The 22,274-nt window shown below is 42.6% G+C and overlaps 1 protein-coding gene across 1 annotated transcript in view; it reads right to left on the bottom strand.

Annotated features, from left to right (window-relative positions):
- The window catches only part of GRAMD2B (GRAM domain containing 2B), a 63,216-nt gene that overhangs the window by 5,631 nt on the left and 35,311 nt on the right, over window positions 1-22,274 (bottom strand). Inside the window, exons 3-12 of the mRNA XM_080920485.1 lie at window positions 20,662-20,773; window positions 18,555-18,621; window positions 16,741-16,844; window positions 13,613-13,708; window positions 11,101-11,172; window positions 10,925-11,005; window positions 7,020-7,131; window positions 6,138-6,260; window positions 5,061-5,148; window positions 3,834-3,938 (exon numbers count right to left, since the gene is read on the bottom strand). Of these exons, the coding sequence (XP_080776611.1) occupies window positions 3,834-3,938; window positions 5,061-5,148; window positions 6,138-6,260; window positions 7,020-7,131; window positions 10,925-11,005; window positions 11,101-11,172; window positions 13,613-13,708; window positions 16,741-16,844; window positions 18,555-18,621; window positions 20,662-20,773 (960 nt within the window). The remainder of the gene's footprint in view (window positions 1-3,833; window positions 3,939-5,060; window positions 5,149-6,137; window positions 6,261-7,019; window positions 7,132-10,924; window positions 11,006-11,100; window positions 11,173-13,612; window positions 13,709-16,740; window positions 16,845-18,554; window positions 18,622-20,661; window positions 20,774-22,274) is intronic.

Raw genomic sequence — 22,274 nt, 5'->3', positions numbered from 1 at the left:
TACAATAGAGTGTTCAGAAACACAGTGAGTATCTTTAACTATTTAGTTAAATTTCCACACAGCCTACAAATATAACCCATAATATCTATTGACTATTTATGGCTGGAATCCTATACTGCAATACTGAACCAGATTATCCCATAGGAACTTTGGAGTAAGAGCATGTTCCAGGAAGATGATCTAATACTTCTTATATTTCATGGTCTGCGTCATCTGTAGTTTTCTTGGTTGTGATTCTTTAAAATAATATTTATTTATTTTTAAAGATTTATTTTTATTTTACATGTATGAATATTTTGTATGCATGCATGCCTGTTTATCATATGCATAAAGTGACCTTGGAAGCTAGAAGGGGGTACTGGACACCCAAGGATGGTTGTGAGCTGCCATGTGGGTGTTGGAAACTAAACCTAGGTCCTCTCCAAGAGCAGCGGCTGTGCTTTTAACAGCTGAGCCACCTCTTCGGTCTTTGTTGGTTAGGATTTAATTTCAATGGTTTGGTTTTTGAATTTCAATAACTGGACTGACTTAGTTTTATCTGATTCATTTTTGAAACAGAGGCACTTAGAAAATCACTGGTGATGACTTATAAGAAAACTGTCTATTGTGAGCACGTAGTATGTTTATAAATCATGAATTCCTGGAAATAGAATGAAAATCCTTGAGTTTCCAGTTCAGGGGATTTGAGGTTCAGAAAACGGACTTAGCTGAGGGGCAGAGATACTCTCACCACCAGGCATGGGGATGGCACAGAGGAGCAGGCTCCCTAGGAGCCTACAACCTGCTGACAACACTATCCACAGGTATGTGCTCAAAAGGAAGGCTCCTCAGAGAGTGCAGAGTCAGGTTACCCATGTGGATTTAGCTACTTGGCTCACTCTGAACAAAGAGCCCAGGGAAAGTCAGAGTCTAGCATGACCCTGTATCAACAACAGTCCTACCTTTCATGGGCATCCTCTGACCTTATGTTGTATGTGGTGTGCGCGTGCATGCGTGCGTGCGTGTGTGTGTGTGTGTGTGTGTGTGTGTGTGTGTGTGTGCATGTGTGTGTGTGCACTCGCATGAGCGTGCATGTGTGTATTTCATTTTTATATGCAGATTAGTTTTTTAGATTGTATTCGGGATGATCTCAAGAGGGAAATGAACATTTCGTCAGTCAGAATTTCCCCCTCTGTACTGCTAACTTAATTATATGTTGGTAAAACATGAGGTATATTTTTCTAATAAAACCAATTCCTAAGAGGATAGGGCTTAGCAGTCTACAATCATTTGGAGTCACCTCTAATACCAAAAGAGAGTTGCATTATCATTTTGAACATGATTTGTTCTAAACTGTTTGTTAGGATTCTGTATTGACTTATTGGTTTAAATATGCATTTATGGCTCCCAAATGGCCTGCATGTAAGCATGCACATAAGCCATAGAAGAAGTCTGTAGGTAATTTACAGACAGGGAAGAAGGACCTAGGATGAGATATGACACAATAGAAAGTAGAGATTCCAGACGAGTATCATCAGTATCACAGGGAAGCCCCACAGCCTTATTCCTTCAGAAACTCTGGGATGGGCCACATTATCAACTTTTAAGCAACCCTTTAGTGGACTCTGACTTGCACTGAGGTATGAGAGCCCCTGGAGAACCAGGAACCCAGGGGCTCTGCAGTTTACAGATCTATGTTTGAACCCTGGTGCCATTATAAAATATAAGATATTAGATATTCCGGAGTCTCACTTCTCTCAGTGATAGGAGCTAGAGAGATGGCTCAGCAGCAAATGGTACTAGGGCCTGGGTGCATTTCCCAGCACTCACATAGCGGCTAATAGCTATTTATAACTCCAGTTCCAGGAACTGACTCCCCTCTTCTGGTACAGATGCATGCATGCAGAACACTCAAATATACAAAATGAATCTACATTTAAAAAATGGAGTAATAGTTCTCATAAAGCTGTGGCTAAAAACATAATGAAGGAAATTCTGATTTATATATGTATATATGCAGTTTATTATATGTATATATATATATATATATATATATATATATATATATATATATATATATATATATATATATATATATATTTGAGGCAGGGTCTCTCTCTATAGTTCTGGCTGTCCTGGAACTCAGTATATAGAGCAGGCTGGCCTTGACCTCACAGAGATCCTCCTGCATCTGTCTCTTGAGTGCTGGGATTAAAGGTGTTCACCACCACACTAAGCTTATTTTATATATATATTTAATTTTATGTGCAGGAATGAATGCAAGTACACTATGTGTACAGCCCATGGAGACCAGAAGAGGGCATTGCATCCTTTAGAACTAGAATACAGATGGTTGTGAGCAGCAATGTAGGGCTGGGAAGAGAACCCAGGTCTTCTGGAAGAGCAGCCAGTGCCCTTAAACCGTTGAGCCATCTGTCCAACCCTTGTACCCATTTTAATAAGGTTTCTGGCAAGGGGTAGATATTCTTTAAAGGAATCTTTCTTGCTTAAAATCTTTCAGTCACTGTATAGCAATCCTCATAAAAACAGACTTAAACAATAAATAGGTCGAATATATTTGAGTAGGATAGGCATGTTGAAAGTTGCAGAGAAATTTTAATTCAGTTACATGGCTGCTTTGGCAAGACACCACATCCAAGGACCTTCTAGGTCTGTGGTGATCAGGATAGAATGATACACCTTTAATCCCTCTGGCTAGAATACTGACATGGCCTCAGTACACACCTTTAATCTCAAACAATGAAGTTAGTTTGTAGAAGAAGTAGCCTTGAAAGTGACATCTAGTTGAGGGACAGACAAAGTGACAAAAAAAAAAACAAAAAAACAAATAAACAACAACAACAACAAAAAAAAACTTGACAGAATGAGTCACAGATAGGATATCCCCAACTCTCATGAGAAGAGACAGGAAAGAGATGATGTAAGAATGCAGAGAGAGGGGCAGGGGAGGCAGTTTTACTGGGACATTTTTAGAGAGACAGGTTGCAGGTGAAGACAGAACAATCCAGAGAATGAGAAGGAGCCAGAAAATTAGAACAGATTGACAGTCTGAGGCTAAACAGAGCAATTCAGTCAGACACCAAGAGAAGCCAGTTTGAATCAGTCAGCTTGGAGAGGAGTTTGAGCCAGAACAGCTGAGTTGAATCACCTAGCCAGAGTTCAGAAAGATCTAGAAAGGGTGAGCATATTCAGCAGTAGGCTTCCCAGATGATATTACATCTGGGGAATGAAAGTTACATTTACAGAAAGTGAAGAGTGAAGCTAAGTGTGTTGGCATATGCCTTTAGTCCCAGTACTCTGGAGGCAGACAGAGCTCTGTGAGTTCAAGGTCAGCCTGGTCTACATAATGAATGCTAGGAAAGCAAAGCCTATGTAGAGAGACCCTGTCTAAAAAAACGTGATAGAAACAAATCTTTATAGATACATCAGGAATATGGGCAAGGGTTCTGTAAATTAATTAATATAAACAATTACATATGATGACATGTGCTAAGTTTTTTTTTTTTTTTAAACAAATATTTTGAGTCATCACCTTTTTGTAAAGATGAAGGTGAACAGTTTAAGGTCAAGGTCACAACCACCATCTTAGGATAATTAGCAGAATGACACAATGTTCAGCATGTTTCTTGTAGTATTGCCAGAGGCAGGACAGCAGCACAGGAGTCACGCAAGGTGAAGCCACTCATTTCTGGAACCCTTCTTCTGCTTTACCCAACCGCTAAGTTAACTGATTGCTTCACACAGAACGAATTTGCAGTGTTTGCTAAGGAAGACTCTAAACTTCGGTCAACTGTGAAACTAATATGAACAGAAGCACTGGAAGGACATCTTACTCAGTACTGTGGAGATCCATGATAGATGTCAAGGACCCCAGGCGCTCCTCCAGAGTGTTAATCCTGTATCTCATGTAGAAGGTGGAGATGATCAGCATACAGACACTAGAGAGGGGCAAGGAGACATTTCCATTATGTCAATGGCCAGGAACTGACATTTACAGACAATGAACTTGGAGCCATTTTTCCATTCATGGACATTTTCGGAAAGAACCAAATAAAGGATTAAGAGACTTTAATGTGGTCAAAGTTAAGGGACTGGAGACATGGCTCAGCAGTTGAGAGCATTTGCTGCTCTTCCAGAGGACCTGAGTTCAAGTCCTGGCATCTACAGGGCAGTTCATAGCCACCTGTAACTCCAGATTCAGAGGATCCAATGCCTTCTTCTGGCCTCCATGGGCCCCAGGTAGGTATGTGGCATGCATACATAATATATATACACACACAGTTAAGGCAAAAATCCAAGTAAAATTAAAAAAGAGAAAGATTTAACAAAGCATTTAAAAAAAAAGAAAAAATAATGCTTGTTATAAAACCTCACAGCAAGAAGACTTAAAATCCTGTCACAGGTTCCTCAAAGTACAGAAACATGGCTGTTCTTATAGGGTTGCTCAAGGCCAGACTCAAGCTGATGTTTTGGCCAAAGCTTCCATCCTGTTTGATATTCTCTTTGTATTCCAGAAGCCTGGGCGAGAGCAATAAACCTTGTTCCCTGGAGACTCACAAATTTCCTGCTCTAATGGGGACAGATGGGTATATCTATTTCCCTTGGGTGTAAGAGACACCTTAGAACTAAGCTGGCTATTCTCAGAACAACAGTTGGTTATAGACTGGAAGCTAATTAAAAGTTTAAAAAGTCTGTGTATAAGTTGTCCCTAACGGTGGATGGTTATCTTGTAGAGATGAATGCCTTGGCTTCTGTTCAGAAGAAGTTGGACAGACAGAAAAATAAATTAGCAGAGCAAAGATGCGTCAGAAGTTACTGACTGTTGCTCAGAACTTGGTTCTTTGGTTGATTCAGCACAATCATTATAAAAAGGAACCTAAGCTTAAGGGGGAGGTGTGGGTTGGGGATGGGGCAGAAGGAGGTAGACAATGTCCAAAAAGGAAACAGAAATTGCCAAGGAAAAGAAGTGAGTTGTGTCAGCACAAGTGGGATTTATGACTCTTGGCAACGAGAAGAGATTATTCATCTGCAAAACAGGGTCATTTACATAAACTACTTACACAATTGCGTAGAATATGAGGATATGGCGGAGAGTTGGACACTTCCGAGACTCCATTTTATGTAAAATCCCAATAGTTTCTGACTGACCTGATGAGTGGAAATCAAAACAATAATAATTTGGCACCCCTGCATACTTCTTTCTCTTAGCAACATTTCAGCAGGGAAGAGGTACTTGAGGTAGGTTTATTCCCAGGTGGAGGGGGAAATATTAGTGGAAGCCTCCTTGTTAATATTTTAACCAGTAGATTCATTTATTTTTTAGGTTATCTCATCTAATAATAGATACTATTTAAGAGGTTTATTTCTGCCAAGTACTGTATTGAGGTCAGTGGAACAATGTAACACCAACCTTGCTGCTGCTGCTACTACTACTACTATTGCTACTACTATTGCTACTACTATGATTATTGCTGTTGTTGTTAATAAATAAGAAACAAGTCAGTAACTTGGTTTTTAATCACCAACTTTTGGTTCATAATCTCAAAGTTCAGAAAGAATGCAGTAACTTCCATTTGTACCTCCAGCAAGGCTCAGGATCAGGTACTACTTATTAAATAAATAAGTGGAATTTAACATGCAAAGACAATGTAGTGGATTGAATAGGTATGGCTCTATAATCTCATGTTTGTGAATGTCTGGCCCATGGGCTATGGCACTACTAGGAGGTGTGGCCTTGTTGGAGTGGGTGTGACCTGGCTGGAGGAAGTGTGTCTCTGTTGGGTTGGCTTTGAGGTCTCCTATGCTGAAGGTCTACCCAGTGTAGAACACAGTCTCTCCTTCTGCTGCCCGTGGATCAGGAGGTAGAACTCTTGGCTCCTCTAGCACAATGTCTGCCAGGATGTTGCCATGCTTCCCAGCATGAAGTAAATAGACTAAACCTCTGAAACTGTAAGCCATTCTTAAGTAAATGTTGTTCTTTATAAGAGTTGTCTTGGTCATGGCGTCTCTTCATAGCAATGAAACCATAACTAAGACAGACCAACAACAGGAAGGAAGGGAGGGACCATGAGAGGCAATTGTGTGAAATACAGAGGCTTTTTACATGCTACCAGCCCATTGATAACCCCATTCCTCACCATGGGCAGGCAGGATCTTGGCTTTTCCATCAGGTGCTCTGCTCCCGTGGGCATCTGTCCGAGGTGGTTTTGTTTCTCCTTTTGTAACATTCAGAACTGTCTGAGATTCGGTCACATGGAAGTCTGTCAAGAAAAATGAGGCAAGGTCATTTTAGTCCCAGATATATTTAAAACTCATAGGGTCAGCTATGAAACCCATGACTCCTTTATCTGCATATTGGCTATGTTGTGGATCTCACATGGATGGCACGGGGTGTCTGGAGGCTGAAGCCTAGAGTTCACAAGAAAATGATGCAAGGATGCTGGGTTGGCATCCACAGACACACAATGTGTTCACTACTCCTACTATTATTTATTATTACTGAAATAGGTGAGAAACCTCGTGTTCTCTCTTGGCCACCCTAGCATGTCAGCTAGGCCAGTGATTCTCAACCTTCCTAATGCTGTGACCCTTTAACACAGTTCTTTGTGTTGTGGTGAATGCCTCCCCACCATAAAATTATTTTCCTTACTACTTTTTATAATACATACATATAATTGTATAAAACACAATTATAATTGTATTTTTGCCACTTTGATGGATTGTAACGTAAATATCTGTGTTTTCTGATGGCGACCCCTGTGAAAGGGTTGTTTGACCTCTAAAGGGGTCATGTCGCCCAGATTGAAAACCACTGACCTAGGAGATGTCTGTTAAATATGGATGAAGAAGATAGGTTTCACCATGGAGACAATTTTCTTTCTTAGGAGCCCTTTTCCCAGATTTTCTTTGCAACTGTTAACTGGGAGAAGAAGGGTGGGCCTTGTTTTTGCTTTAAAGAAGGAGAGGGGAGGGTGTTTTGTGGGGCATAAAACATTTATCAAGACACAACTTCCCCAGACCTCGGGAGTTCTCAGATTCTGGAGTCTGGGAGCCTGAACTGCTGTACCCTTCCAAGTCTTGCCTTCGTTGTTGAACCACTCCGTCCAGGTCTGAGAATTCATCATTGAAATCCTGAGGGGAGACAACGAGAGGAAGAAACAGGCAGGCCTTTATAAACGCCAGTCCTCTTGCTTAGAGCTGGCCCATAAGCTATGGAAAGGAAGCATGGGTTACCCCACATCACAGGACTTTCTTAACCCAGGAATCTCTGGTGACAGAAACTGAGAGCCTTCTACATGGTTAGAATTCTGTTAACGAACAGTACCCAGCTTGTTTGAAACAGAAATCTAGAGAAAGCACCAGATGCCTGGGGGCAGAGAAACTGCTTAGTGTGAGACGGTGATGTCTCAGCACTGGGGCAGACAGAATGAGACTGGACAGACAGCTCAAGTCCAAGTTCAAATATAGAAAAAAAGTATAGCAAATTATAATAAAAATGACACTGGACATAGGAAAAACAAAACAAAACAAAACAAAACAAAACAAAAACAACCCACTGCTGGAAAATTAAGACTGAGAAAAGAGAGCTGTAGCCTCATAAATCAGATCTGATCAGGGTCGGCTACCATACAGAGGACAGGAAGCAGACAAGAATAAAGGATACAAGAGGGAAGTGTTTTAGTTTGTATTCAATGCTTAAGAACTAAGGAGGTGCATGGTGTTCCCAGCTGACCCTGGCAAAGGCCGAATTAGACTGAGCTGTTCACAATTTAGCTGCCAATTGGGGAAGGACCCTTCTGGTAAATAAATGAGTAATCGGTGTGCTCGAATTTGCTGTCTTTTGGCCATCTTAACATTCATTGATTCCTTTGATTGATAGGGGAAAGAACATTGAATTTTTTTTTTTTGTGGTCATTTGCCTAGTCAGTTTTATTCTGTACTGAGAAAGCATGTTGGTACTCATCAGCTATGAAGTAGTTAGCTTTCGAGTCCCAGGCGTGTGTGATATGGCTCTATTTTCTTTTAAGTGTGTCAAGTCAAGCTTATTACACGATTTAGTACACTATAGAGAAGCTTTTTTAATCAAAGAAATAATAGGGAAATGTTCACATATTTTTATTTATACTTAGAAAATGTAAGTCAACAATATACCTGACTATATCATATAAAAGTAATGAGGTTAAAAGTAAGAAAAGTTTGAGTGACTTTTTTTGCATGTGATAACGGGATAATTTTTATCCATAGTTTTTATTAAAGACCCCTGAATTGTAAAATATAATTTATAAGCTAGAATGAATATAAAAATCTAAGTTTCAAGATACTTTGATGTATGGAAATACTCAATTAAGACTTTACTTAATCCTCTGATGCTCGTCATATTCACTGGCACAATCAATTATGACTTTAAAAATCCGCTTCTTTATATGAAAAATAAACCTTGAGCAATGCATTGTGTATCTCACAGAACCAATTACAATTTTAGAAAATCAATGAGATTATTAAAATTGAAGTTCACATACTATATTAATCAATAAATAAATCCTAATACTAATTCTAAATAAAACCTCTGTTCTAACATCATCAATTTCATATTTAGTAAGAACACTGAAATTTTGATTGACTGATTTATATTTATTTTGTTTCTATGAGACACAATCTCTCTCTATCTCATGCTGGTCCCAAAGCCTCAGTGTACCTGAAGATGATTTTTAGCCTTGGACTCTCCTGCCTCCACCTCAGGGGTGTGTGCCACCCTGGCATGTTTGTTTGGTCCTGGGGATGGAACCCAGGGCTTTGTGCAAGCTGGGCCGGCACTGTTTTCCACCCCAGTCTGAAAAGTGAAAAAATTGAGTGTTTCCCACTTCATTATGATTTCCTGGGGCTGGAGAGATGGCTCAGCGGTTCAGAGCACTGGCTGTTCTTAACTGAAGGCCCTGGCTGGGTTCAAGTCCCATCACCCACATGGTGGCTCACAATGGTCTGCAATTCCAGTTCCAGGAGATCTGACACCCTCACACAGATATACATGCAGGCAGAATACCAACACACATAAAATAAAAATAAATAATTAAAAAACACTGATCTACTGAATGCTTATCACGGATGGGGCAGTGTGCGAAGCGCCTTGTGCACACGGATGTACTGACTGTCTCTCTCCCAGGCACACAACAAGGCTAGGATTCCAGTGGCTGGAAGAAGTGAAAAGAGCCTCCCTGAGGATGGACTCCAGTCGAGTGGCCTCGTCCTGTTCCGCTCGACCTTTTCCCTCCCAGTGCTGCAGATCATTCTGATGGGTTGACTGGATCAAAAATCCATCCTAACTGGAGAAGCTTCAGTAAATGCAACGTGTAATGCACAGCCTTTTGTGTTTGACTTTAGGTCTGTCATATGGCTTAAGGAGCATCTGTGTGGCAGCACGTTTCAGCCCTTTGTCCTCCGCTCGTCACATTCCACTCATTAGTTGAAGGACATCAGGGTTTTCTCCCACCTTGGGGCTATTGTGAAAAGTTCTGCTATGAACATTCTTTTTTGTTTTTTGTTTTTTGTTTTTTGTTTTTTTTTTTTTGAGACAAGATTTTTGTTATGTGTTCTAATCAGGCCTTGAATTCAACGTGTCGTCCCAGCTATAGCCTAAAATTCAGAGCAATCCTCCTGTCTTAACTGGAATTATAAGTGTGTGCCACCAAACCCAGATGAACCTTCTTGTTTGATTTTTTTTATGTGAAGATATTCCAATTACACAAGTTTTCCAAAATGCAAAAGCAGATCCATAGATGTTGAAACTACGGGCTTGTGACCGACATTGTCCAACAGTCAGTGTGTGGGGTCAATCTTTAATAGAAATGATTAGATCTTTCTTTGAAAAAAACAAAATTCTATTATAGGTACACACTATGCACAAATGAAATATACCACGGGAGGTTTTCACTGTGGTCTACAAAGTCCAAGGGAATCATAATCTCTCTACCTGCCACCTGGTCACAATAGTTCTGCCTATTTATTTTGGGGTTTGCCTTATCTTTTCTAAGCTAAAGCCTCTAGAGGTGAGAATTAGTTTTTAACTTTTTCTGGTTTTTGATAGTGTACACCAGTATAGTACCCTGAACTTTGTGAGTTGAGTCATGGCGAGTCTCAAAAAGATGTGTGAATCCCATTAAAGGAAAACTGGTGCCTAGTTTGGAGCGTCGTAGAGACTGCCTGGCGAGTGTGTACGAGGCTCTGGGTTTGACCCCCCAGCACCAAACACTCAAAGCTGACAAGCAAACAAAGCGAGATCTTATGTAGCTCTAATCTCATGATCACATTTCTTCTTTATGTAGAACAACCCTTAGATTACTAGACAAAGGGTTACAGCCTCCTTTGGTTCCTCTGCTTCTGGAGAGATGTGGTCATGAGTTCTTCCCAAGCCCTGGCTGTGGTGTGAGCACAGGTAGCCATGGTGCCATCCTCTGTGCATCTTGATCATTATTTAAGTTGAGAGACCAGGTCCTGGGTTCAAATTCCCTCTTAGAGAACCTGACCTAAGGTTGAACTCTCTAGCACCAGTTTTCAGGTCACTCCCCGACAAACTGCACCTCCAGGTTACAGGCCTGTCCCCGGTACTTCCCTTCTCAACAACTGCCCATCGGGAGGAAAACAGGAGTTAAGCTGATGGTTTGCCTCCCAGCACCAGCCGATTATTTTAAAGGCCATAACAATTCCCCAATCAGATGTCTGCCAGGCTAGAAACTCCTCTGCTTGCTTGCTATTTCCTATAAAACCTTGTTCTGCTAAGAGATTGGGGTTTCACCTTCCTGACCTGCTGATTCAGAGAAGGTGGTGTGGCCAAGCCTGAGCGTGAATGAAGAACCCATTGTAATCGCTTCAGAGTCCGCTCCTTGGCATCTTCTGGGGCTCAAGAATGAGGCACAACAAGGTGACTTACCAGAGGCAGAGACGAAGGGCGATCTCCCCGGAAACTATTTTCAGGAGAAGATGGGTTGGGACTGTTACCGACACTTGTGTTCTGAAATCAGGCATAAAATGAAAAAAGCCTAGGTCAACTATAGACCTTAAGAAATATCGAAGAAAGGCAGCGTAGGATTCTGCTGTCATACGCACCTCTAAATGGCCGCACACAGATTTTATCAGTTTGTATGTTGAGTCTCTGGACAGCAAGGAAACGAATATGTACTGGAAAATAAGACAGAACCAAGAGTTCAGAGTTCAAAAAAATACCTGTCATGTCGTTTTTGTGTTTTCTTATAATTTTTAAATTACGTTTAGTCTGTGCAACATGCATGTACATGACTCGGTGTCCCTGTGGAAATCAGAGGACAACCCTTTCCAAGATGTGGTTCTTGACGACTGGGCCTCAGGTCATCAGACTTTGGTGCACATAAATGCCTTTGCCAGCTGAGCATCGTTTCTCAGTTTTATATATATATATATTATATATATAAAATATTATAAATATATATAAATATATTATATATATAAATATATTATATATATATATATAAATATATATAACTTTTATATTTTTAAATAACACAGACCATTACTTTAACTATAACCTCATTTTTTAAAAAATCTGAACATTCAAATTTTATTTAATTTCTTTTTTAAAAAGAATTATTTATTTTAGGTATATGAGTACACTGTAGCTATCTTCAGACACACCGGAAGAGGGCATCGGATCCCATTACAGATGGTTGTGAGCCACAATGTGGTTGCTGGGACTTGAACTCAGGACCTCTGGATGAGCAGTCACTGCTCTTAACCTCTGGGCCATCTCTCTAGACCTTATTTAATTTTTTGAATAAAATAAGTATATTTCCCTATGTGCCTTTTTTTTTCTTCTTTCGAGGCAGGTAATATGGTCCAGGCTGGCATCAAACTCCCTACAGAGCCAAAGATGAGCTTGAACTCTTCACAGTTCTGCCTCCACTCCCAAGAGCAGAGACTGTGGGTGTGTACCATCATGCCCAGTTAGACTATATTGGGGATTGAATCCAGGGGTTTATGCAACTAGGCAAGTACTACCAACTGAGCCACATCTCCAGCTCCTCATCTCCTGATTACCATAGCAACAAGACCCCCAAATTCAACATAAGCACAATAAAAAAAATGGAGCAAAATGAAGGCTCCCAAGGGATGTCATGGGTGTCCCTTAAGAGCACTGATGGGATAGAACAGGGGACTAAGGCAAGGCTGTGATACTAGCTGGGACCTCCAACATCTCCTCCCCTCTCCAGTAATTTGTGATTCCCTGGGGAGGACTGCTTTCTCTGCTCTGACCCGCATTTCTGCAGAAGACTTCCAGTCAGTTATAATAAGACTGCTCTCATTCACGTCACTTCCAGGTTCTTCCTGTACTAATATTGAGATCCTCCCCCTCCCTTCACCGGATGCTTGTGAGTTACAGTAAAAAACAAGAGACAAAACAAAACCTACAAAAATCAAAGCAGACAAATATTTTGGAAATGATATATGGGAAGGTTTTACTTCTGAACAGATGGCACAACTACAAGATCTAAAACAGCCTTTGGCTTTCTCCACGGAATCCTCCCAGACCTCCTTTTCATGAGTTTGAATGATCCCTCTCATTCGCCACCAAGAGAATGACAGTCTTCAAGTCAGCACCACTGTAGTGCAGAGCAGTGGCAGGTCTACGTGCAAAGTCCAGCTCTGACACGTACTAAGAATTAATAATGGGAAACAGCTCGAGCACGCTTCCCCTACGGGGTACATACAAATAAATTAGAAAACATGAAGAAAGACCTTGATGTATACCTGGCAAAGGGTAAGTACTTGATAGCTATTTGTATTAAAAATAGCATATTAATTTATTTTCTAGTTTATCAGAACATCTATCTATTTATCATCTATCTATCCACCTATCATCTTGAGTTAGCTCTCAAGAGAATCATAGGCTTGATTGATTGTGTACAGAGATCACAGGTGTGCGCACTTGGCCAGAATAGCTGTTACTGTTTCTTCTCAGCTCTCCAGTCTGGCTAGAAGTTTAAGGCAGCTGCCATTCTTTCACAAAGATAGCAGGTGAAACAAATGTCAAAATGCAAGTGGTTCTGGGTGTGTATGTTCAGGGTAGCCCAGTTCAGGAGTTACTTCAGCACCTTGGCAAAGAATAGAGGCTGTGTGTGTGTGTGTGTGTGTGTGTGTGTGTATGTATGGACATACTATAGTGCACACATGAACAGGTCAAAGCACAATGTTTGGTAGTTAGTTCTTTTCCTCTGTGGGATCTGGCAACTGGATGCTAGTTGGCACAGGTTTGCACAGTTAGCACCTTTATCCACTGTGCCATCTTGCCAGGCCTCTAGAATCTTGTTTTAATGAATAAAGTTCTTACTGGAGACAACTGTAAGTGAGGGAAGCAAGCATTTTTAGCACACAGTAGGTTTCATGCATTTGGCAAGCTTCTCAGAGCTGTTCTACATACAATGCATGCTTAACAATGTTTGCCTTCCATGGTGTTCCTATAAATTTGCTATTGAAATGCATTAAATTATAGCAACAACCACCACCAGACCTCAAAAGAACCAAAGTAACAAGAGGGGACAGGAAAACAACAGGCAGAGCAAAAGTGGCCCCGCGCTGCTGTACTCACCCTGTCTGTGACTGTCGCTATGATCAGGGCATTTGGCACCAGAAGGGCAGTTTTGGTTTTCTTGATCAAGGTTACTGAGAAAGCTGGGATAGAGATCTGAAAGAGAGCCATCAAGTCAGAAGCAGCACAGAGTTTACACACAGCACATCAAAGCTACGCCTGGCTAAGGACACCACCAGCAGGTAGGTTCTCCAGGCTGCATGAAAACCGGGGATCCTGGGCGTGAGGGGAACATATCACTGAACTGTCCAGTTTCCACAGCTACAGGACGCAGCTGGGAAGCTCTAGCCATGATGACCGAACACAGCATTTACACTGATGTTCACACATCCAGGCTCAAAGCTCCATGGAAACCTGGTGCTTACAAAGTCTTCTCTAGATTCAGTTCCTGGCTGAGCATACGCGGATGGGAGAACACACTGGACAGAAAGCCGTAATCGGGAATCCGGTCCTGTTACTATTTACATGGCCTTCTCAACCTGACTGGCTATCCAGAAAAAGCTTCTACCTGCTGATTTGTAAGTATAAACAGCCCTCATTATCAATACTAGATGTCTAGATTAAATAAGGTGAGGTTTGGAGGACATTCAGTTGTGAATAAAAACGCTTACCAAATTCCTCCCTGATCTCATGATATTAGAATGTTCAACGTTAAAGAAATTATGTTCATTTCTGGTTCCAATTAGAAAATAGCAACAGATTCAGGTCGTTCTTCCAGAGGTCCTGAGTTCAATTCCCAGCAACCACATAATGGTTCAGAACCATCTGTAATGGGATCTGATGCCCTCTCCTGGTGTGTCTGAAGACAGCTACAATTTATTTATATAAATCTTTTAAAAAATGAGCAACAATGGTATCATTAATTCTTCTGTATTATTATTTTTAAAGCTTCATGAATTCTGAAAGAGGTCAATGGGGAAGGGGGGGGGCTTGCACTGCTTCTGTTAGTATAAAGGACTAAAAACAAGCTTTAAAAATAAAAATTTTTAATACGTATTCACATTTGGGTCTGTGAGCTGTGTTAGCCTCTGTTGAGCCAAGTTCTAGGAAGGAAAACTGTTTAATGAGGGACTAATCTCACTAAGATACTTTTAAAAAAGCTCTTGTTTTAGAGACATTTTCAAGGGCAAAAGATAATTTTGAGGTTGGGATAACTTTGGGAAAAAGAACTTGAGTTCGACTAAAATAACAGTGAGATCAGAATGAGTCCCATTTGGTGTCTGAGTAGTAATACAAACACTCAAATGAAATACAAGGGGCCGTGCATTTAGGCTTTTCAGAGACACAAAAGACCCTTAAGGCATTTTAGTAATCTATTCTGTGACTATAAAATTATAACGGGATAACTCGCGAAATAAAGATAAAGTAAGTATTTGGTGAGACTACAGAGGATACATGTTAATTTTCCCAACAACTGAAAATACCCCTGGCTGAAGTCCCTCACTCAAGGAAGGTGACACTATGTAACCTGCTTTCAGGGGAGGTGTTCGGAAAGGTCCCCATGGAGCAAACTGGGAGCCATTAGTTTATAGTACATCATGTTGGACTAAGGTCTGTTGATCTCTGAAGCCCAAATCTCTTTTGACATCATTTCTAGGATAGGAAGAAGACAAACCACTATCAATGGTTCTTGTTCTTTCTCCTGCTAATTTGAAGATTAGATACCGCCCATACAAACGAAACCCACGTGTACCCATGCATAAATAACTCATTTTTACCTATTTTTCAGTCACTGAAGTAGAAGCAGCATTTTCAAACCACCATAAAAATCACATTAGCTCGAAGCTCACTCGCTGCCTCTGTGAACTCACGTGTTATTAAAAATAATCCTTAGTTCAAGAATGTCGTTAGTCCTTGCGCCTCTGCTTAGAGACACAGACTCACTCTGAATTTAGAAGTGTGTTTATCCCACTCAGAAGCAGGACCTGATCCCTTCTGGACCTCATGACCACCTTCTAACAATCCTGAAATCTAGCATTATGGTGGAATATTCCTCTGCACCGTATTAACTAGAGAATACCTAAGAATAGCCTACAATAAGCATATATAAAAAGCAACGTGGAGTGGGCTGCCCTCCAGAGCTAACACCAGCACATTAGAGAGCATCCTCTATGTCTGCACAATGGTTCTCATAGGGTTACCAGTGGCTTTCGGGAGAATGTTTAGATATAGTGTAATTACTTCAAAGAGTTCGTGACTGGCTACTTCACAGGAAGGAAAACTGCTTCTTCATCATCTCCAGGCACAGTAACCGAGAACTCCCTGAGGCCGCACAAAGCAGGAAGGTACTTCTCAGGCCTCTGCTGCCTGAATGAACTGTGCTATGAAACCCTAGCTCACTGACAAGGACTGCCTTTTCCCTCTCTGTGTGACCGTTTCAGAGAGTGGAGCCTGGGGGAGCTGCCACTTCCCCTGTCACCGAGAGTGTTCTCAAGCTCTGGGTGACCCACAGCTCAGCTCAGATCTGTGTTTGATAGAGACCTAAAGGTGGCCTTGAGGTCCCAAGGGTGAGACTTCCGCAGACAAAGCCCTGCACACTTGTCCTCCAGCTCCTTTGTGCTGATGAGGATAAGACACTCACAAACCTGCTGTCACAATCATTGCTACGGATGTGGCAAAATATGGATGATTTTTAAAAGCATTTTTTTGGGGGGGGTGGATTTTTTTTGAGGCAGAGTCAAATATAGTAGGTTAGGCTCGCCTGGAACTTACAGCCTAGCTCGCCATTAAACTCCTGGCAGCCCTCTTGTTAGGATTATGGGGCTGAGCCACCGTGCCCAGCTAAGTGTTTTGGTTAAGAAATGCCTTTGAAACTGACTAGGGCATATTTCCTAGAAACACACCAGAACAACTTTGGTTCTCTGATGACCTGTGGGTAAAAGGGATTCAGGCCAAAGGGGAGGAGAAGCATAAGGCAATGTGTGTAAGGGAACGAGCGAGCGAGTGCTGCTTAGCGGGGGAGGGAGCCGCATCATCTGGAGGCATTTAGGGCAGTCACATCGGGAATCACAACTGAGGAGACTCCATATAAAGTCAGACTCACGATGGAAACATTTATAAATATAGTTAATGTTTCTATTTACAGCATATAAAGAATACTGTTACCTGTCTGCTCTAATCGCACCAACCTTAGTGTCTTTTCCAAAGACCTTGGAATGAAAACAAATCCAGTTTTCCGACACAAAGAGCTTTCCTTGGTACAGAATTTCTTTCTGGAGAGCACAGGTAAAGCCTAAGAGACAGAGAGGTAGAGCAGTCTGATTTAGAATCTCAGCAAACCACTAGTGTTTCCATGACTTCTATTTCAAATAAACATTTGCCTTTATCTTGGTAACTAAATATACATGCATACTCCACAGTACCACTGATAGTGACCGAGAGAGGCAAGCCTCAAGGCCAACGCCTGCATTTAACACAACCTCAAAATGGCCTGTCTTGTTTTGCTGTTATTATTTTGTTTGTTTTCCCATAAAACTTTCTAAAAAAAGCTTAGCATGACCAGAGATGGTCTTGTCCACCATCTTTGTCATACTGACTGTGCATGTCCCCAAAACGTTCAGGTCTGCCACTTTAACTTTCAAATCCGTGCTCGGTGAGTTTGGGGGAAAGCATGCCCAGATGTGTGTCTGCCATCCTTTCTTCTTGAACTATGACCTTAAAATGAGCATGCTCAGACACATGCCCACCTCCAAAATGATCTCCTGTTTAAGTACCGTTACCCAGAATAGTTATTGTTTTGGAAATAATTCCTATATTCTTCATTTTATACTTTCTTGGCTATACACATTTTTTTTTTTGCACTTACAGAGATATGTGGACATACTACATTTGACTACACTGTCACCTCTTGATCCATTTTATTATATTATTTATTTACTTATTTCTTAGATAAGGTATTGCTGAGCAGCCCAGGCTAGCCTGGAATTCAAGATTTAGACCTGGTTGGCCTCAGACTTGACATCCTGCTGTTGTAGTCTCTCGAGTGTTGGGATTACAGGCGCACACCACCAGACCCAGCTCCAGAGACATCTTTAGTAGAATAAAGTGGTGGTGCCTTGGGTGTGTTTTCAATTCAAAGTCTTAGAGACTTAGAATAAGAGTAAAAATGTGAGGCCAAGTCTACCACTGCCCCCTAGAAACCAAGTATGAGGTTTTAGAAACCTCTCCGATTGCCAACCATGTGTCACTTGTGTGTGACTATAAGTGCTCTTCCCAGGGTCCTAGTGACTCACTGATGAAATACATGACCTCACTAGGGAATAGATCACATGATGACCATACCTTCTGCCAGGGGATCATGGCAGGAACCAACCTCTTGGCTTGACAAGTGTACACCGAGAGAGGCTAAGCTGTGGGTCCTGTGATGAGGGAAGCTGCTTGGGTGTGCCCATACGCCATGCATAGCACGGGCATGTTTACTTCTGTACACTAGGAACTGTGCTTTCTTTTAGCCTTTTCTGCCCTAGGCTTATTGTCCCGAATCTCAGGGTGATTCATTCACAAATATTTCAGCATGAATGGCAAGGGGACCTTTGTGGAACCTTCCTGGATGACTCTGCATGGTGAGAGCTGGCCATTCCTTCTGACTTCTGCTCTAAGGTCATAGGGAAAGGTGAGCGCAGCTGGCATTGAAATGTCCTACCACTTACACAACTCATAAAGAAAAAGGCTTTTTACAATATTATTTTTAAATGTATGCACGTTTTTCCTGCATGTACATCCTTGCTCCATATGCATGCCTAGGGCCCTTGGAGGCCAGACAGAAGAGGACATTGGTTCCTTACAACTGGAGTTACAGTTTCGAGTTGCTATGTGAGTGCTAGGAATTAAACCCAGGTCCTCCGGTACTGTTGAGCCCTATCTCCAGCTCCCTAAGGCAGCCTTTTAAATATGTATCTTAAAAAAAAAACAATGAAACAGGTTTAAATGAAACAGAACTTACTTTGCCTCAGTGGCTCTTCAGTTGGGACATCAAGGAACAACTTGTGAAAGTGCATGTTTGCCTTGTACTGCAGGAGGAACACAGGTAACAACTCCATCAATGATTTTCCCATCACACGTTTAAACCCTACTTTAGACTCATTACTTTTCCAATTCGATCCTTCAGTGGGACATGGGGGACACAGGGTCACGTAGGTTCATGTCCCAACATAATTGACACCTTGCTGGGAGGCCAGCTGAGCCTCTGGTAGGGCAAAGGTACCCCTAATAAGGCAGGAGATAACATTCGGAGGGCTCTGGCCAGGGAATGTGCCAATGACACACACCCAAGCACTGTGGGAAAGTTCAGGGCTTAGCAGCTTTGAACTCGGGTTACCCTGAACTTGAAGTTTGGTTCTACTTTGCCTTGGTATGTGGTCATGGCCTTATCATTTAGCTTCCCCAGGACTCAGTTTCTTTTTTCTGTGCCTGATGTCAAATGAATTCCCTGCCTTCAAGGGTTACCTCCAGGCTTACATTGAAGTAAAACACTGGGAGAACCCAGGACACCATGTGGCCACTGTTACTATGTGCCCACAATAGCACATGAGGTCAGAGACAGAAGAGCAAGGCACACCGCTCCGGGCGACACAAGGCCCAGAGGCCTGAAGGACTGCAACTGGCTTCATTGCCAACTGCACATGTTCTCCACAACTATGGAGACAGAAGAACAATGCTTACCACAAGCATCATCTCCACCCCAACCCTGAGTATGTAGTACCCCATCTCAGGGTTGGACACTGTGTACCAGGGATACTGAGGAACATGGCTGCATGGTGACTGAGGGACAGATCTACGTCCTTCAGTGACAGAGGGATCTGCCTCTAGAATGTTTCTGAGAAAATATGTGAAAAGACAGTGGTTCTCAATGTTCCTAATGCTGAGACCCTTTAGTATGATTCCTCATGTTTTGTAGTGGCCCCGACCATAAAATTATTTTTGTTGCTACTTCGTAACTATAATTTTGCCACTGTTAAGAATCTCAGTGTAAATATCTGATATGGAGGATGTCTGATATGTGACCCTAGGGAAATGGTCATTGAACCCCCAAAGGGATTGAGACCCACAGGTTGAGAACCACTGTTCCAAGACGTCTGGAAAGCAGGCCTTCGATGGTATGCTATCTGAACCAGCAGAACTCTCATCAGCAAAACCAGCCCCTCTATTGGCATAAAGAAACTCTAAGGATCAGGTCATCAAGATGGCCGACAGCTACAACAAGTCAGCCAAACATCATATGCAAAGTGAACTAATGAATGCTGTCTCCCCCCACCCCCCATGTGTGCATGTGGCATTAGAGTTCTAGAATTTCTTCCTATGATGGTTCCCATTCTGGTCCTCCATTCTAGGAGACTTGAATTTGCAGGTCTTCGAGCCTGTATCAGGTAGATGAAAGGTCTATTTCCTGTGGGGGATGGGGGTGGTGGCCTCACAGAGTTTTTCTTTTTAATGGTTACAGATAGCATTGACTGCACACTTAATTTCAAATTTTCCAGGATAGCTGTTCATCTATCTATAGATCTTAGAAGCTTTGCCCTTAGATAACCCTGAACTTGAAGACTTTGCTTCTACCTGTAATGATGGCTATTAGGAAACCTGAGGAGGGAGGAGCCCATGCTCAAAGCCAGCCTGGGCTATATTGGACAGCCATGGTGGCAGGGAGGAGAGAGAGAGACAGAGAGAGACAAGAGAGACAGAGAGAGAAAGACACACACACACACACACACACACACACACACACACTGTATGTTCATAAGTCTTGCTTCTCCGTGTGCTGGGGACCTGATGAGACTGTATTATAACGCACGGACACCACACTCCCCATACTCAATTCGATTCCACACAAGCACATGACCGTCAGCCCCAGTTCACCGTCAGGTACTCTGTCGGGTCAGCTGTGGAATCTAAGAGGCTGGAGGAACAGCGTCCTTCTGTCCTTCCACATACTCTGAACCCCTTGTCTGCTTTGGCCCTGGTTCGTTATAAGCTGCATTTCTGGTTCCTTCTCTCCATGAACTCTGACGGCTGCGCCACCCTCGGAGCCAGTGCACTCCGCCGTCCCTCATTACCTGACTGGAGGATGAAGACTTTTTTCTTTCGCTCTTAGAGTCGGTCTTGCTTTCAGTTTTACAGTCATTCTTATCACTGGACAAATTGGAACCATCAAAACTGGATTTTGACCTGGGGAAATAGAACCCACGGAGATTATGCAAGGAACGGTTTATGCCGCTCATTATAAATCCTTGCTTTTGTATGTGTCACAAGGAACCTTGACACTTGTGTCTTCCAGATACGGGTCAGTGTGCTCACTACGCTCTGAGGGCATTTATGAATCTCGTGACTGGGATGATCCCGGCAGGCCGCCGCGATGAAATGAAAGGGCATTCTAGGTGCGAGGATAATCGTATCAGCTCAAAAGTGTTTTAATCAATTGAAAGAGGAGTCCGTGAGGCCCGTTATCAAATAAAATTACAGCTGTAGTTCAAAGAATATCTTTGTTTCGCAACCATTAATATTTAATAAGAATTAACTAAGCGAGGCATTGTGCTAAAGGCCTTAGGCGCACAAGACAGTCTTTATCTTTAGGGAGCTTGTGGGCACAAGTATCATAGCTTTTTCTCCCCCTTTCTTTTTGTTAAAGGCAGGGCATGCTGGATGTGGTAGTGTGTGTCTGTAATACTAGCTCATGGGAGGCCAAGGCACGGGGCCTTGTTTAAACTTCATTTTACACTGGCCTTCTGGTCCTGCTCTTGGTGCCTATAGGGCGTGAGACCCACACACTGAGAAGACTGAGAAAGCACTATGTGTAAGGGAGTGCTCCACCCACCGAGGAGGCTGCTCCACATAGGAGCCCCTGTGCTCCTCCGCCTTTCCAGACGGTCACAGGCAGTATTGTTCTGCCTGCCTCTGTCTGCCTACAGTCTACCCTTTGTCAAAAGACACGCCTGTTTCTTTTTGTTTGTTTGTTTGTTTGCTTGTTTTTGCAATTCAGTTGACAGGAATGAATACATTTGAGGCCACCCTGGGCTACAATCCTTCAAAATAACACGAGTGGGGTTTGGGAAGATGGCTTAGTGGGTAAAGAGCAGGTGCTACTCCAGTGCGAGGACCCAATCTTGGATCACTGGGGGCATTTCTGTGTGTATATCACCTCAGCACTGGGCTGGGCATTGCTTGGGTTTGCTGCCGCTGTCTAGCTGAAAGCAGCGAGATTCATGTTCAGCGAGAGACCCTGTTTCAAGGAAGTAAGATGGAGAGAGAACGGGGTTCCCGGAATCCTCCTCTGGTCTCGCCATGTGTACGCATGGGCTCAAGTCTCCCCCAACTCCCATGTATACACAATGAAAGCCAAGTGCAACAGGTGTTTTGACGGACGGCACAGCAGGCAAATGCAGTATTGCTTGAGGGCTGCTCTGCGGAGCAAACGGGAAGCTTCTTTGCATAGTACTGATTTCTCTGTGACTTCTCGGCCACGCCATTCTCACTTCCTAAAGCTGCCCACAAGCAAGACCGAAGCTCAGTGCAGGATGAAAGTGCACGAAGGGTGGGGGGGGGGAGCAGGAGTTTCCAGACTGAGCAGAACATCAGAGCAGGGCCCTTGGTGCCGTGGCAGGCAGCAAACCCCGTGGTTTCCCACCTCTCTTACTGATGCACACACAGTTCTCATGTGAAGCCCGGGCGA

Source organism: Micromys minutus (assembly GCF_963924665.1).
Source record: "Micromys minutus genome assembly, chromosome: 8".
NCBI classification, from domain to species: Eukaryota; Metazoa; Chordata; class Mammalia; order Rodentia; family Muridae; genus Micromys; species Micromys minutus.
Note: the sequence above shows the minus strand (reverse complement) of the source record. Positions and strands in the feature narration are given on the sequence as shown.